General features: G+C 36.3%; 1 protein-coding gene across 1 annotated transcript; it reads right to left on the minus strand.

Moving 5' to 3' along the window:
* Positions 1 to 15041: 15041 nt before the first annotated feature.
* Positions 15042 to 15977, minus strand: LOC128579609 (olfactory receptor 7D4-like). The gene has a single exon (XM_053581598.1). The coding sequence runs from the start codon at positions 15975 to 15977 to the stop codon at positions 15042 to 15044; it is 936 nt and encodes a 311-aa protein (XP_053437573.1).
* Between the last annotated feature and the right edge of the window lie 1153 nt (positions 15978 to 17130).

The raw sequence follows: 17130 nt of genomic DNA on the forward strand, positions 1-17130 counted from the left end.
GAAACTAAGAATTCTAGAAGAAAATGTAGAAAAAACTCTTCTAGATATCAGCCTAGGAAAATAATTTATAATTAAGACCCCAGTGGCAATTATAACAACAACAAAAAAAAAATATATGGGATTTGATTAAGTTAAAAAGCTTCCACACAGATAAGGAAATAAACACAGTACATAGACAACCTACAGAATGGGAGAAAATATTAGTAAACTATACATCCAATTAAGAGCTAATATCCAGAATCAACGAAGAACTCAAACAAATAATCAAGAAAAAATAAAACTCCCATTACAAAGGGTGCAAAAGACATGAACAGTGGTTTTACAAAGAACATATACATATGGCAAATAAATATGCAAAAGTGCTCAGTGTTACTTATCACCAGGGAAATACAAATTAAAACCACATTGAGACATCACCTTATGCCTGTTGGTGGCTTTCCTTTTGAAGTCCAAAAATAGTAGATGATGCTGTGGATGCAGAGAGAAAGGAATGCTTGTATGCTGTTGGTTGTTCTGGAAATTAGTACACTCTCCATGGAAAATAGTACGGATATTTCTCAAACAACTAAAAGTAGACCTTTCGTTTAATCCAGCAATCCAACTGTTGGGTATGTATGCAAAAGAAAACAAGTCAATTTATCACTCAATTTTTTTTTTTTTTTATTGTTGGGGATTCATTGAGGGTACAATAAGCCAGTTACACTGATTGCAATTGTTAGGTAAAGTCCCTCTTGCAATCATGTCTTGCCCCCATAAAGTGTGACGCACACTAAGGCCCCCCCCATAACCTTAATTGTCATTAATTGTCCTCATATCAAGATTGAGTACATAGGATTCATGCTTCTCCATTTTTGTGATGCTTAACTAAGAATAATGTCTTCCACTTCCATCCAGGTTAATACGAAGGATGTAAAGTCTCCATTTTTTTTAATAGCTGAATAGTATTCCGTGGTATACATATACCACAGCTTGTTAATCCATTCCTGGGTTGGTGGGCATTTAGGCTGTTTCCACATTTGGCAATAGTAAATTGAGCTGCAATAAACAGTCTAGTACAAGTGTCCTTATGATAAAAGGATTTTTTTCCTTCTGGGTAGATGCCCAGTAATGGGATTGCAGGATCGAATGGGAGGTCTAGGTTGAGTGCTTTGAGGTTTCTCCATACTTCCTTCCAGAAAGGTTGTCCTAGTTTGCAGTCCCACCAGCAGTGCAAAAGTGTTCCCTTCTCTCCACATCCACGCCAGCATCTGCAGTTTTGAGGTTTTGTGATGTGGGCCATTCTCACTGGGGTTAGATGATATCCAAGGGTTGTTTTGATTTGCATTTCTCTAATATATAGAGATGATGAACATTTTTTCATGTGTTTGTTAGCCATTCGTCTGTCGTCTTTAGAGAAAGTTCTATTCATGTCTCTTGCCCATTGATATAAGGGATTGTTGGCTTTTTTCATGTGGATTAATTTGAGTTCTCTATAGATCCTGGTTATCAAGCTTTTGTCTGATTGAAAATATGCACATATCCTTTCCCATTGTGTAGGTTGTCTCTTTGCTTTGGTTATTGTGTCCTTAGCTGTACAGAAGCTTTTCAGTTTCATGAAGTCCCATTTGTTTATTTTTGTTGTTGTTGCAATTGCCATGGCAGTCTTCTTCATGAAGTCTTCCCCCAGGCCAATATCTTCCAGTGTTTTTCCTATGCTTTCTTTGAGGATTTTTATTGTTTCATGCCTTAAATTTAAGTCCTTTATCCATCTTGAATCAATTTTTGTGAGTGGGGAAAGGTGTGGGTCCAGTTTCAGTCTTTTACATGTAGATATCCAGTTCTCCCAACACCATTTATTGAATAGGGAGTCTTTCCCCCAGGGTAAGTTCTTGTTTGGTTTATCAAAGATTAGGTGGTTGTAAGATGTTAGTTTCATTTCTTGGTTTTCAATTCGATTCCAAGTGTCTATGTCTCTGTTTTTGTGCCAGTACCATGCTGTCTTGACCACTATGGCTTTGTAGTACAGACTAAAATCTGGTATGCTGATGCCCCCAGCTTTATTTTTCTTACTAAGGACTGCCTTAGCTATACGAGGTTTTTTCCGGTTCCATACAAAACGCAGAATCATTTTTTCCAAATCTTGAAAGTGCGATGTAGGTACTTTGATAGGAATGGCATTGAATAGGTAGATAGCTTTGGGAAGTATAGACATTTTAACAATGTTGATTCTTCCCATCCATGAGCATGGTATGTTCTTCCATTTGTTAATATCCTCTGCTATTTCCTTTCTGAGGATTTCATAGTTTTCTTTATAGAGGTCCTTCACCTCCTTCGTTAGGTATATTCCTAGGAATTTCATTTTCTTTGAGACTATGGTGAAGGGAGTTGTGTCCTTAATTAGCTTCTCATCTTGACTGTTATTGGTGTATACAAAGGCTACTGACTTGTGGACATTGATTTTATATCCTGAAACATTACTGTATTTTTTGATGACTTCTAGGAGTCTCGTGGTTGAGTCTTTGGGGTTCTCTAAGTATAAGATCATGTCGTCAGCAAAGAGGGAGAGTTTGACCTCCTCTGCTCCCATTTGGATTCCCTTTATTTCCTTGTCTTGCCTAATTGTATTGGCTAGAACTTCCAGCACTATGTTGAATAGTAAAGGTGACAGAGGACAACCTTGTCTGGTTCCAGTTCTAAGAGGAAAAGCTTTCAGTTTTACTCCATTCAGTAAAATATTGGCTGTGGGTTTGTCATAGATAGCTTCAATCAGTTTTAGAAATGTGCCACCTATGCCTATACTCTTCAGTATATTAGAAAAGGATGCTGGATTTTATCAAATGCTTTTTCCGCATCTATTGAGAGGATCATATGATCTTTATTTTTGCCTCTGTTAATATGGTGGATAACGTTTATGGACTTGCGTATGTTAAACTAGCCTTGCATCCCTGGTATGAAGCCTACTTGATCATGATGAATGACTTTTTTGATGATAAGCTGTAATCTATTGGCTAGGATTTTGTTGAGAATTTTTCCATCTATATTCATGAGTGAGATTGGTCTGAAATTCTCCTTTTTGTTTGGGTCTTTTCCTGGTTTTGGTATCAGGGTGATGTTTGCTTCATAGAATGTGTTGGGGAAGATTCCTTCTTCCTCAGTTTTTTGGAATAATTTCTGCAGTACAGGAATAAGCTCTTCCTTGAAGGTTTGATAGAATTCTGGAGTGAAGCCATCTGGACCAGGGCATTTTTTAGTTGGAAGCTTTTTTATTGTTTCTTTGATCTCAGTGCTTGAAATTGGTCTGTTCAGGAGCTCTATTTCTTCCTGGCTGAGTCTAGGGAGAGGGTGTGATTCCAAATATTGATCCATTTCCTTCACATTGTCAAATTTCTCGGCATAGAGTTTCTGGTAGTATTCAGAGATGATCTCTTGTATCTCTGTGGGATCAGTTGTTATTTCCCCTTTATCATTTCTGATTGAGGTTATTAGAGATTTTACTTTTCTATTTCTAGTTAGTCTGGCTAATGGTTTATCTATTTTATTTATTTTTTCAAAAAACCAACTCCGTGTTTCATTAATTTTCTGAATGATTCTTTTGTTTTCAATTTCATTGATCTCTGATTTGATTTTGGATATTTCTTTTCTTCTACTGAATTTAGGCTTAGATTGTTCTTCTTTTTCCAATTCCATAAGATCTCTTGTGAGATTGTTGATGTGCTCTCTTTCTGTTTTTCGAATGTAGGCATCTAAAGCGATGAATTTTCCTCTCAAAACTGCTTTTGCAGTATCCCACCGGTTTTGGTAGCTTGTGTCTTCATTGTTGTTATGCTCAAGGAAGTTAATGATTTCCTGTTTTATTTCTTCCTTCACCCATCTGTTATTCAACAGAAGATTGTTTAATTTCCATGCCTTTGGGTGGGGTTGAGCATTTTTGTTAGAGTTGAGTTCCACCTTTAGTGCCTTATGGTCTGAAAAGATACAAGGTAAAATTTCAATTCTTTTGATTCTGTTGATATTTGTTTTGTGTCCCAGAATATGATCAATTTTGGAGAATGTTCCATGGGGTGATGAGAAGAATGTATATTCTTTATCTTTGGGGTGGAGTGTTCTATATGCGTCTATCAAGCATAGTTGTTCTAGGGTCTCATTTAAATCTCTTACATCTTTGTTTAATTTCTGTTTAGAGGATCTGTCCAGCTCTGTAAGAGGTGTGTTAAAGTCCCCTGTTATGATGGTATTATCAGATATCATATTGCTCAGACTGAGTAATGTCTGCTTCAAGAATCTGGGAGCATTTTAATTGGGTGCATAAATATTTAGAATTGAAATGTCTTCTTGTTGTATTTTTCCCTTGACCAATATAAAGTGACCATCTTTGTCTTTTTTGACTTTAGTTGCTTTAAATCCACATGTATCTGAAAATAAGATTGCAACTCCTCTTTTCTTCTGAATTCCGTTTGCCTGAAAAATTGTCTTCCAACCCTTGACTCGGAGCTTTAATTTGTCTTTTGAAGCCAGGTGTGTTTCTTGCAGACAGCAAATGGATGGCTTGTGTTTTTTAATCCAGTCAGCCAATCTATGTCTCTTCAGTGGGGAATTCAAGCCATTAACATTTATTGAGATAATTGATAAGTGTGGTAGTATTCTATTCATCTTATTTGGTGAGAGTCCATTGCTTAGTTTTATCTTTTGCATCAGTATCACTCAAATTTTTATTGCAGCACAATTTAAACAACATAGATTTGGAATCAATCCAAATGCCCTCTAATTCATGAGTGGATTAAACAAATATGGTATATGTATACAATTGAGTACTACTCAGCCACAAAAGTGGATGAATTAGTGCCTTTTTCAAAAATCTGGAAAGAATTGGAAATCATTCTCCTAAGTGATATATCTCAAGAATGGAATAACTAATACCATATGTATTCTCCAATAAATTGAAAGTAATGGATAGGCACACATATGCACAGAGCAATTAAGAGTCACTGGAAATTAAGCAAAGGGAAGGGGGAAAAGTAGGGGCAAAAAACTACCTAAAGGATACAATGAACATTATTTTGTTTATGGGCACACTTACAGCTCTGAATCATGCCAGCTAACAAAAATACTTGTTAACATTTTGATATATTAAAAATATACATTTTAAAGTTTAAAAAATCACAAAGAGACAACAGGTATATGTGAAAAATCTCAGCATAAGTAATCATCCATGTGATAGAATGGCTATCACAAAGAAGAAAAGGGCAGCAAGTATTGGTGTATTTGTGTGTTGGACAGATACTTGGATACTTGAAAACTGTTGGTACATTAGTGTGACCTTTATGAAAAAACAATACAGTGGTTGCACAAAAAATTAAAAAATAAATAAAAATAGAATAGCCATGTATTCCAGAAATCAAACTACGAACTATGACTCCCGATATGTTGGGAGATAATGTGCATTCCAATTTCCATGGCAGCATTAATCACAACATCCATGATATGGAAGGGAACTTTGTTCCATCATTTAGTAGAATAGCTGAAGAATATGTGGTATATACACAGGAATATTGTTCAGCCTTTTAGAAGAAAGAAATCCTGTTTTTCCTACCACATTGATCAAGCTGGAGGACTATATGTAAAGTGAAATCAGGAAGTCATAGCCAACAATTACAACATGAAGTTTCCTTTACATGGAATCTAAAAGTGTCTAGCTCATAGAAGCAGACAGAAGAATGGTAGGTACTGTGGGGTTGTGAAATAGGAAATAAGAAATAAATTCAGGGGTGGTGCCTGTGTCTCAAAGGAGTAGGGTGCCAGCCCCATATACCAGAGGTGGTGGGTTCAAATCCTGCCCTATCCAAAAATGAGAGAGAGAGAGAGAATTTCAGGATATCTATTTTCCATTCTGATGAGTACAGTTGAAAACAATAAAATTTATTCTTGAAAGATAACATGAAAGGGGAAATATTAGCAAAACATATATCTGATACGGGTCAAATTATCCAGAATATATGAAGAACTAATATAAGAAACTAATATAAGAACTAATATAAGAAACAAAAATACAAAGAAGACAATTAAAATTGAACAGACTTGAAAATCCATTTCTCCACAGAAGATACACAAACTGCTAATAAGCACTCTAACAGATGGTCAATTTTCCATTAGCAAAACACAACTCAAAAGGACAAATAGATGTTACTTCAAATCTACTAGGTGGATGTAGTCATTTTTTAAGAAAGAAAATAATAAGTATTGGAAAGAATATGAAGACATAAGCATGTTCCTAGCAGAACTATTCACAAGAATCTAGAGATGGAAATTACCTGAATATCCATTAATGAATAAATGGATAAACAACTTGGGTTTACTATATAGAGGAATATTACTCAGCCATAAAATGGAATGTACCCTGCTAACATTACCCAGTAAAACAGGCAAGAGGAAGGAAGAAAAGAAGGAAGGACAGTAAAGAATAAAGAAGGAAGGAGAGAAAGACAAAAATCACAAGAGTTGAAGCAACATCTCAGAGTTATCATAGGAATCAAATACATGTACTTACTGTAAAATCTAAATTCTAGCATCTATGTTGAAAATTCCATCACTTTCCCTTTATTTACATGGAAATGCAAAGACTTAGGAGTGCCAAATAACTTTAAAAAAGAAAAACAAAGTTGGAGAGTTATTGCTTCCTTATTTCATAAATACATGAAAGGGATACATGAAGCTTCATAAATCAAGACAGTGGATATTGACATACACTAAAGATAGACAAACAGATAAACTGAATAGAATAGAGAATCTAGAAATATACCCATATTATAGAACTAATTAAATTTATTTTAATTATTTTTACATTTTTATTGTTTGGGATTCACTGAGGGTAAAAAGAAATAGATTACACTGATTGCATTTGTTAGATAAAGTCCCTCTTATAATTGTGACCCATCCCCAAGAGGTGTGCCATACACTGTGACCCCTCCCATCTTGCTGTCCTCCCCTCTCCACACTTACTCATTCCCCTATCCCTCCCCTGTATTGGCTCATCTACTGCCTTCATATTAGAATTGAGTACATTGGATTCTTGCTTCTCCATTCTTATGATGCTTTACTAAGAATGTGTTACAACCCCATCCAGGTTAATACAAAAAATGTAGTCTCAATCTCTTTTAGTGGCTGAATAGTATTCTGTGGTATACATATACCACAGCTTGTCAATCTTTTTCTGGATTGGTAGACATTTAGTGTATTTTCACATTTTAGCGATTGTAAATTGAGCTGTGATAAACAGTCTAGGGCAAATGTCCTTATGATAGAAGGATTTCTTTTCTTCTCAGTAGATGGACTAGTAATGGGATTACAGGATCAAATGGGAGGCCTAGTTTGAGTTCTCTGCGGATTCTCCATACTTGGTTCCAAAAAGATTGTATTAGTTTGCAGTCCCACTAGCCATGTAAAAGTATTTCCTTCTCTCCATATCTGCACCAGCATCTGCAGCTTTGAAACTGTGATGTGAGACATTCTCACTGGGGTTAGGTGATATATCAGAGTAGTTTTGATTTGTATTTCTCTGATCATTAGGAATGAAGAGCATTTTTCATGTGTTTATTAGCCATTCATATGCCTTCTTTTGAAAAGGTTCTATTGACCTCTCTTGCCCAGTGATATATGAGATTATTGGGTCTTTTTTTGTTAATTAACTAGAGTTCTCTATAGATCCTAGTTATCAAGCTTTTGTTCAACACATAATATGCAAATATCTTTTCCCCTTATGAAGGTTATCAGTTTGCTTCGGTTGTAGTCTCCCTAGCTGTACAGAAGCTTTTCAGTATACTTAAATCCTTTTTTTTATTATTATTTTTGTTGTTGCAGTTGCAATGGAAGTCTTCATAAAATCTTTTCCCAGGCTGATATCTCCAAGTGTGTTCACCACACTTTTTCCAAAGATTTTTATTGTTTCATGCCTTAGATTTAAATCTTTTATGCATCTTGAATCAATTTTTGTAAGTGGTGAGAAGTGCAGGTCCAGTTTCAGTCTTTTACATGTGGTTATCCAGTTCTCCCAACACCATTTATTGAATAGGGATTCTTTCCCCCAGAGTATGTTCTTGCTTGGTTTACCAAAAACCTGGTGGCTGTAAAATTTTAGTTTCATCTCATGGCTTTCTATTGGGTTTCAAATGTCAATATCTCTATTTTTGTGCCAATACCATGCTACTTTGATCACTTGTAATATAGCCAAAAATCTGATAGTGTGATACTCCCAGCTTTGTTTTTATTATTAAGAGTTCCTTGGCTATATAAGGTTCCTTTTGGTTCCATACAAAACAAAGAATTGTTTTTCCAAATCTTGAAAACATGATGATGGAATTTTAGGGGATTGCATTGACTTGGTAGATTGTTTTTGGAAGTATAGACATTTTTTTTTTTTAGTAGAGACAGAGTCTCACTTTATGGCCCTCAATAGAGTGCTGTGGCCTCACACAGCTCACAGCAACCTCCAACTCCTGGGCTCAAGCGATTCTCCTGCCTCAGCCTCCCAATTATCTGGGGCTACAGGCGCCTGCCACAACACCCGGCTGTTTTTGGTTGCAGTTTGGCTGGGTCTGGGTTTGAACCCGCCACCCTCGGTATATGCCGGCGCCTTACCAACTGAGCCACAGGCACTGCCCTGGAAGTATAGACATTGTAAATATGTTGACTCTTCCCAGCCATGACCATGGTATGGTCTTCCATTTGTTATTATTTTCTGCCATTTATTTTCTTAAGATTTTGTAATTTTCTTTGTAGAGGTCTTTCACCTCTTTTTTTAGGTATATTCCTAGGTATTTCATTTTCTTTGTAGCTACTGTGAATGGAATTGTGCCCTTAATTAGCTTCTCATCTTGGCTGCTATTGGCATATACAAATGCTACTGATTTGCGAACATTGATTTTATATCCTGTGACATTGCTGTATTTTTTTCTCACTTGCAGAAGTCTTGTGTTTGAGTCTTTGGAGGTCTCTAAGTATAAGATCATCTCAGCAAACAGTGAGAATCTGATCCTCTGTACCATTTGGACACCCTTTATTTCTTCTCTTGCCTGATTGTATTGGCTAGAACTTCCTACACTATATTGAACAGTAGTTGCGATAGAGGACAACCTTGTCTGCTTCCAGCTCTAAGTGGAAAAGCTTTCAGTTTTACTCCATTCAGTAAAATTTTAGCTGTAGGAGTGTCATAGATAACCTTAATTAGTTTAAGAAATGTGCCACCTGTGCCTATACTCTTCAGTGTTCTGATTAGAAAAGGTTGCTAGATTTCATTGAATGCTTTTTCTGCATCTATTGAGAAGATCATATCATCTTTGTTTTTGCTTCTGTTGATATGGTGAATTACGTTTATGGACTTGCTTATGTTAAACCAGCCTTGCATCCCTGGGATGAAACCTACTTGACTGTGATGAATGATTTTTTTTAATGGGTAGCTTAATATGTTAGTTAGGATTTTATTGAGAATTTTTGCATCTTTATTTTTTTAATTTTTTTATTAAATCATAACTGTATACAATGATATGATTATGGGGCATCATACACTCACTTCATAAACCATTTGCATCTTTATTCATTAGTAAAATTGGTCTGAAATTCTCCTTTTTAGTTGGGTCTTTTCCTGGTTTTGGCATCAGGATGTTCGTTTCACAGAACATGTTGATGACGATTCTTTTCTTTTCAATTTTTTGGAATAATTTTTGCAGTATGGGTATGAACTCTTCCTTGAAGGTTTGATAGAATTCTGATGTGAAGCCATCTGGACCAGGGAATTTATTTGTTGGGAGCTTTTTCTTGTTTCTTTGATCTCAGTTCTTGAAATTGATTTGTTCAAGAATGCTATTTCTTCTTGGTTAAGTCTAGGAAGAGGGTGTGATTCTAGGTATTAATTCATTTCCTCCAGATTGTCAAATTTCTGGGCATAGAGGTTTTTGTACTACTCAGAGATGATCTCTTGTATCTCTGTGGCATTGGCTGTTATTTCCCCTTTATCGTTTCTGATTGAGGTTATTTGAGATTTTACTTTTCTGTTTCTAGCTAATTTGGCCAGAGGTTTATCAATTTTATTTATTTTTTCCAAAAAACAACTATTTTTTTATTAAATCATAGCTGTGTACAATAATGCAATCATGAGGTACAATGTGCTGGTTCCATATACAGTCTGAAATATTTTCACAGAACTGGTTAACATAGCCTTCATGGCATTTTCTTAATTATTGTGTTCAAACCCTTATACTCTATACTTAGTAAACTTCACTTGCACCATTCCAAGATGCAACTTTTTGTTTCATTAATTTTCTGAGTGATACTTTTGTTTTCAATTTCATGAATCTGATTTAATTTTGGCTATTTCTTGCTTCTGCTGGGTCTGTAATTAGATTGTTCTTCTTTTTCCAATTCCATTAGAAGGTCCATGAGTTTGTTGATGCACTCTCTTTTTGCTTTTCCAGTATAGGTATCTAATGCAATACATTTCCTCTTCTCTCTGTGGGGATAAACATTTTTGTTGGAGTTGAGTACCACCTTTATTGCCTTGTGTTCTGAGAAGATACATGGTATTATTTATATTCCTTTAATTTTGCTGAGATTTGATTTGTATCCTAGGATGTTGTTGATTTTGGAGGATGTACCATGGGCTGATAAGAAAAATGCGTATTTTTAATCTTTGGGATGGTGTGTTCTGTATATGTCTATTAATCACTTTTGTTCTAGGATCACATTTAAGTCCTTTGTTTCCTTGTTTAGTTCCTGTTTAGAATGTCTGTCCAGATCTGTGAGAGGGGTGTTAAAGTCCCCAGCTATTATGGTATTGTGGGATGTCACATTGCTCAGACTCTTCAAGATCTGTTTCATAAATGTGATAGCATTTAAGTTGGGTGCCTAAATATCTAAAATTGAAATGTCTTCTTGTCTCCTTTTACCACTATAAAGTGTCCAATTTTATCTTTCTTTAGTTGCTTTCATCCACTTGTATCCGAAAATAAGATTACAGCCCCTCCTTTCTTCTGATTTCCATTTACTTGAAACACTGTTTTCCATTTCTTAACCCTGAGCCTTGATTTGTCCTTCAGGGAAAAGTGTGTCTCCTGCAGGCATATAGATTTTTTTCTTTTTTTAATCCAATCAGCCAGCCTGTGTCTCTTCAGTGGTGAATTCAGTCCACTGACATTTATGGAGAGAATTGATAAGTGTAATGGAATTTTATTCATCTTGTTATGAGAAAGTGTGTTGTGTATTTTATCTTTGTGTCACTGTGAAAAATATGTTTTCCCCTTTAGCTTCTGGGTGTTTACTTTGTTGGTGGTCCATTGTGATTGTCAGTGTTGAGAATAGGTCTAAGTATTTCCTGTAGAGCTGGTCTTGTTGTGGCAAATTTCCTCAGAGCTTGTACATCATCAAAAGATTTGATTTCTCCATCAATTTTGCAGCTTAGTTTAGCAAGGTACAGAATTCTGGGCTGAAAAAAATGTTTTAAGAATGGTAAAAGTGGATGACCATGCTCTTCTGGCTTGGAAGTTTTCCATTGAAAAGTCTTTTGTCATCCTATTGGCTCTGCCTCTGTAGGTCAGTTGACACTTACTGTTGGATGCTTGCAGATTTTTTTCTTTCATCTTGACTTTGGATAGGTTGACTACAATGTGTTTTGGAGAGGGTCTGTTTAAGCTGAGACAAACTGGGGTTCGATATCCATTTGAAAGGAGTGTGTCAGTGTCTTTAGTAAAACTTGGTAAGTTTTCATTTATGATAGTCTCCAGTAGGGATTCCATTCCTTTGGGACAATCTTCTGCCCCTTCAGGAATCACTATTATTCATATGTTTGAGTGCTTCCTGGAGTCTTGTAGTTCTCTAAGTGACTGTTCTGCTTTATCACTCTTCTTTTCTGCCTCTATAACTAATAGGTTAACTCAAAAACTTTGTCCTCTAGCTCTGAGGTTCTTTCTTCTCCATGGTCTAACCTGTTTTTGATACTTTCTACCGCATCTTTACATTCCCTGATTGTCTCCTTCCTTAAACTCTGCCATATCCTTTCTGTATTGTACATATCTCTCATTCAACTTTTGGTTCTGTCTTTCCATTTTCTCATCCATTCCTTTTATTGTCTATATTTTAAATTCCCTTTCTGTAAAGTCCATTAATTATTAATAGGTGGAGTCTTCTGCAGTAGATACCTCTCCAAGAACTCCCATTAGGGAGTTCCTCTGTTTTGCATTTTTATGTTGCACCAATTGTTCTGTTGGTTCCTCCTCATATGTTCTTTCTTCTTGTTCACTTTCTTGTCCTCCTTTTCCCTTCTCACTGCCTCCCTTCTTTCAAATCCCCTTGTCTCAGAGCTTTGGTCTTGAAATGGCCTCAGCCTGAGAAAACCCAAATTTTTCTCATGGCCAAATAAACAGAAATCCTTGTTCTTGATGATGATATTTTGCAATATGTCACCAGGAAACCAGGTGATGCTATGGTTTTCTTAGGAGACAGAGAGCACCACCAGCAAACCCTATGTTCTTTATTCCAAACTTAGTTGCCTTCATTGATCGCCTGATTGTTTCTTCAGCATTCTCATCCTGCAAGGCTGGGATTTTAAAGCTCACAAGAACCTTTCAGGGGAGGTCTCACTGTGCTCCCTGACTTCAGTTCCTAAGGGGTACAGAGAGTCCCTTAGCCTGTCCCAGGAGTGGATTTATAATCCTTCCAGGTGGAATTAAGATGGCTGTACTTTAGGCACTTTCTAAGACCTTCTCATGACCTTCCCACAATGGGAGACCACTGGCCACTGAGACCTTCTCAGTATGGCTGCCTCACCAGCCATCAAACCTATGGCAAATCCACTCCAATCAGTGTTCAAATGTAGTTACTATATGTTCAAGTCCCCCACCCTTCCAAGATTTCCATTCAATGCATAGTTCCCCCAACAATTGAAAAACCCTGAAAGTCTTCCTCCCTTCCACACCTTTGTGGGAGTCCAGCCGATCCAAGCTGATAGAAATCACCTGCCAAATTTATAACATTTCCACCACTTGGGATCATATGCTGTATCCAGCTCACCCCCTCCTGGCTGTCTTCCCTGAGCTATGACTCTGGATAATTTCCCCCACGCCAAGTATGGTTGGGTTTTCTCTTTTTCCCCAGTCATTTTTGTACAGCTCAGTTGAACAATTCTTTGGGTTCACTGTCTTGCTCCACACCCATCATCACTGTTTTTATGAAAAGCAGTGCAGCAAACAAGAGTGTGGACTCAGTGCAGGGTCATAGTCCATCTTAACTGAGGCTCTTCCTTGGAGAAATTGAAGAATGTGTGAAAACTCTCAAAGGCATTTTTTTTTGTCTGTTTCTTTGTTTTTTGTTATTTTTTAAGGGAGAATATTTCTATAGATGCAATAGAAATTGCATACTCAGCATACTTATTGATGGCTCTCATATTTATTATTTTTCTTATTTTTTTTTTCCCCAGTGATGGAGGCCAGCAACATCTACCAAAAATGTTTATTAGGAATTGAAGGGGAAAGGTGATTAGAATAGAAATGATTGCCAGTTATACAGTTGGCTATGCCACTGACCATTTTTTCTTTTTTCTTTTATTATTTATTAAGTCATATACACATAGATCATTTACACATTAATCCATTTATGGAGTACAGTGTTCTGCTTTTATATACAATTTGGAATGCTTAGATCAAATTTGTTAATATAGGGATTCACTTCATTTACTTATTATGTTAAGACATCTATATTCTATACTTAGATATGGCATACCCTTGAAATATGCTCCATAGGTGTGGCCCCACCATTTACCCTTCCTCCATCAACCCTCCTCACTCCCCTCCCATCCCCCTCATCTTCCCTTCTACATCCTGGTCTGTAGTTGTGATTTATCTTTCATATGAAAGTGTGAATGATTATAAATTGGTTTCATAAAAGTACTGAGAACATTGGATACTTTTTCTTCCATTCTTGAGATGCTTTACTAGGAACAATATGTTACAGCTCCATCCATGTAAACAAAAAGGAGGTAAAGTCTCCATCTTTTTTAAGGCTACGTAGTATTCCATGGTATACATATACCACAGTTTATTAATCAATTCATGGGTAGATTGACACTTGGTCTTCTTCCATGACTTGGCAATTATTAATTGAACTGCAGTGAATAATCTGGTGCAAATATCTTTGTTACATAGTGATTTTTTGTCTTTTGGATATACACCTAGTATAGGAATTGCAGGGTCAAATGGCAGGTCTACTTTTAGATCCCTAAGTGTTCTCCAATCTTCTTTCCAAAAGGAATGTATTAGCTTGCATTTCCCCCAAAAGTGCAGAAGTGTTCCCTTTTATCTAAATCCATATGTTTCTGACAAAGGTTTGATAACCAGAATTGATGGAGAAATCAAACTTATTAATAAGAAAAGAACAAATGATCCTATTTCATTGTGGGCAAGAGACTTGAACAGAATCTTCACTGAAGAAGAAAAGTGCATGGCTTACAGACATATAAAAACTGCTCATCATCTTTAATCATCAGTGAAATGCAAATCAAAACCACTTTGAGATATCATCTAATTCCAGTAAGAGCAGCCCACATAACAAAATCTCAAAGGCATGCTTTTAGAATTATTTTCATACATGTAAAGCAACAAGCAGAATTCTAGTAGAGGAAGACTACAGCTTTCAGTATTGTCATTTTTATTACATTTATTTCATAAATAGCAAGAGCACATATAAATTAGAGAAGAATAGTAACAGGAAAGAGGATAATTTTTCAGAAAACTGCACCAGTATCCAATATGAAATCCTTTTGTCAAGTTATAAATCTCAGGAATGGCTCTATGAAAACTTAATAAAATTAGCACTTTAAGGCCCAGTTATAGACGAGAGATATTAAATTACTGAGTCATTTGTTTAACAAAAACAAAAATGTAAAAAAGCAGAGAACTGGTTGCTTTGGCAAAAAAACAAAAGAACCATATCATTAAAAGGAGAAACACAACAAGGATATGGAAATTCACATTTGCTTTTGAGGACCACAATGTCCACTGAGTTCTGAACCAGTGATCTTTGTGTCACAGGCAAGAGGCTGTTCTGATGAGAAGTCTTCCCAGGGCCCCCTTCACATGCTTATTACTCAGGCTGTAGATGAAGGGATTCAGCATGGGGGTGACCACTGTGTACATCACTGAGGCAATAGAAGTTCTCTGGGAATAATTTGTCCCAGAAGAACTCAGGTAGACCCCAAGTCCTGTTCCATAGAGCAAGCAGACCACACAGAGGTGAGACCCACAGGTGGAAAATGCTTTATACTTGCCTGCCATAGATGACAACCTCATTAAGGAGGAGAATATCTGAGAATAAGAGAATAGGATCCTCATGACAGATAACACCCCCAGAAACACATTTGACACATACAATATGATGGTATCAACGAGAGGATCAGAGCAGGTCATCTTGAGGAGATGAGCCATTTCACAGAAGAAATGTAGAATTTCAGTGCCTACAGAGGTCAGTCTTGTGATCAGTAGAACATGAACCGTGGCAACCAGAGACATGATGAATAAAGGCATCAGAACCAGGAGGCCACAGAGGTAGGGGTTCATGATGACCATATAGTGAAGAGGGTGGCAGATGGCTACAAACCAGTCACAGACCATCACAGTCAGCAGGAGATTATCCAGTCCACCAAACATCATTACAAAATACATCTGAGTGAGGCATCCTATGTAGTAGATGTCTTTGCTTTGCGTTTGGATGTTCACTAACATCTTTGGAATCGTGGTGGAGGTAAAACAGATGTCAGCCAAGGAAAGGATGGAAAGGAAGAAGTACATGGGGGTGTGCAGGTGAGAGTCAGAGCATATGGGCAGGATTACAAGCAGATTCCTGAGCATTGTGACCAGGTACATGGATTGGAACAGCCCAGAGGGAAGGGGCTGCAGTTCAGGATCTTCTGAGAGGCCCATGAGGAGGAATTGTGATACTTCTGTGTGTTTTTCTGCTTCCATGTAGCTAGTAGTGTGTCTGTCAGGGAGGAAGATAAATGGAACATTTTATAAAATGCCAGGTTACACCTTGGCTAGTTATCACAGTATAATGATTCATCACAGTCAGTAGAGTCTTTTCAAAGACTGTATTTACTTTGTTGAGCAGGCAGCCACTTGTATTTGAAATGTGAAGAATTGCTCAGACTTCCTTCCAATTAGCAGCAATCCCTCTATTTTCTCATCTATTCACTAGATTTGATTCTCATATTAAACCTCTTGTCATTAACCGATTTCTTCCTTGATAGAATCTTTCAAGTTATTGCAGACATAGCCCATCTTTTTTTTTTTTTTTATAATCCATTTTTTCAGAATCCTTTTATTCTACTGGGTCTCCAGTGGTGATTATCACATGGATTTTCAACTCACTCCTTTTTCTGTGATGTGACATTTCCTATTGATATGAAAGTAACCTCTTAGGATCTTGTTATTTTTCTAAATATATGATCATTAGTATACCTCATGTGTGAGGTTTAAGAGTAGTTTTTTGTACAAATAATCTCAATAAATAATACTTGTCATTGTTATTATTAAAGTTTTCTTTTTAGTAAAATTATTTTAGATATGTTAAGTTTTTCATCATACAGGATAATAATAATGAAAAAAAGTTTTAATTAGTCAGTCTTTCTAGAGATAAATATTTATAGAACAGCTTACTAAGGAGTGACCTGAGAAAGTTATTTAAACTATTATCTGCAGGTACCTCACCTCTATAGTAGGAGCAGTAAATATATCCAATATCTATCAAAGAATGAAATTAAACATGGTGGGATAGTTATCATTTTTCTATTCTGGTTACTGAATCTTACATTTTTAACATAACAATAAATCTGCCGTTCATGCCTATGTTTTATATCAAGACCCCATATACAAGAATCAACCATCAGGATGTATTTCCTCACTGTTCCAATGCCTTAAGGATGTAATTCTGATCATTCTGAAAATATCAGGTCAGGTCTCTTACCTGGTTTGATTGCCATATAGTACTTGTAACTAGTGAAGATCCTTATATCTCCTTCTTTCAGAATATGCACACCAAGTGAATTCTCCAAAGAAGAAAAAATGAGTAGACCATATACATAAAAGGAGGGAATTAAAGCACACAAACAAATTGAAA

The sequence above is a fragment of the Nycticebus coucang genome, unplaced genomic scaffold, assembly GCF_027406575.1.
Source record: "Nycticebus coucang isolate mNycCou1 unplaced genomic scaffold, mNycCou1.pri scaffold_70, whole genome shotgun sequence".
In the NCBI taxonomy this organism is placed as follows: Eukaryota; Metazoa; Chordata; class Mammalia; order Primates; family Lorisidae; genus Nycticebus; species Nycticebus coucang.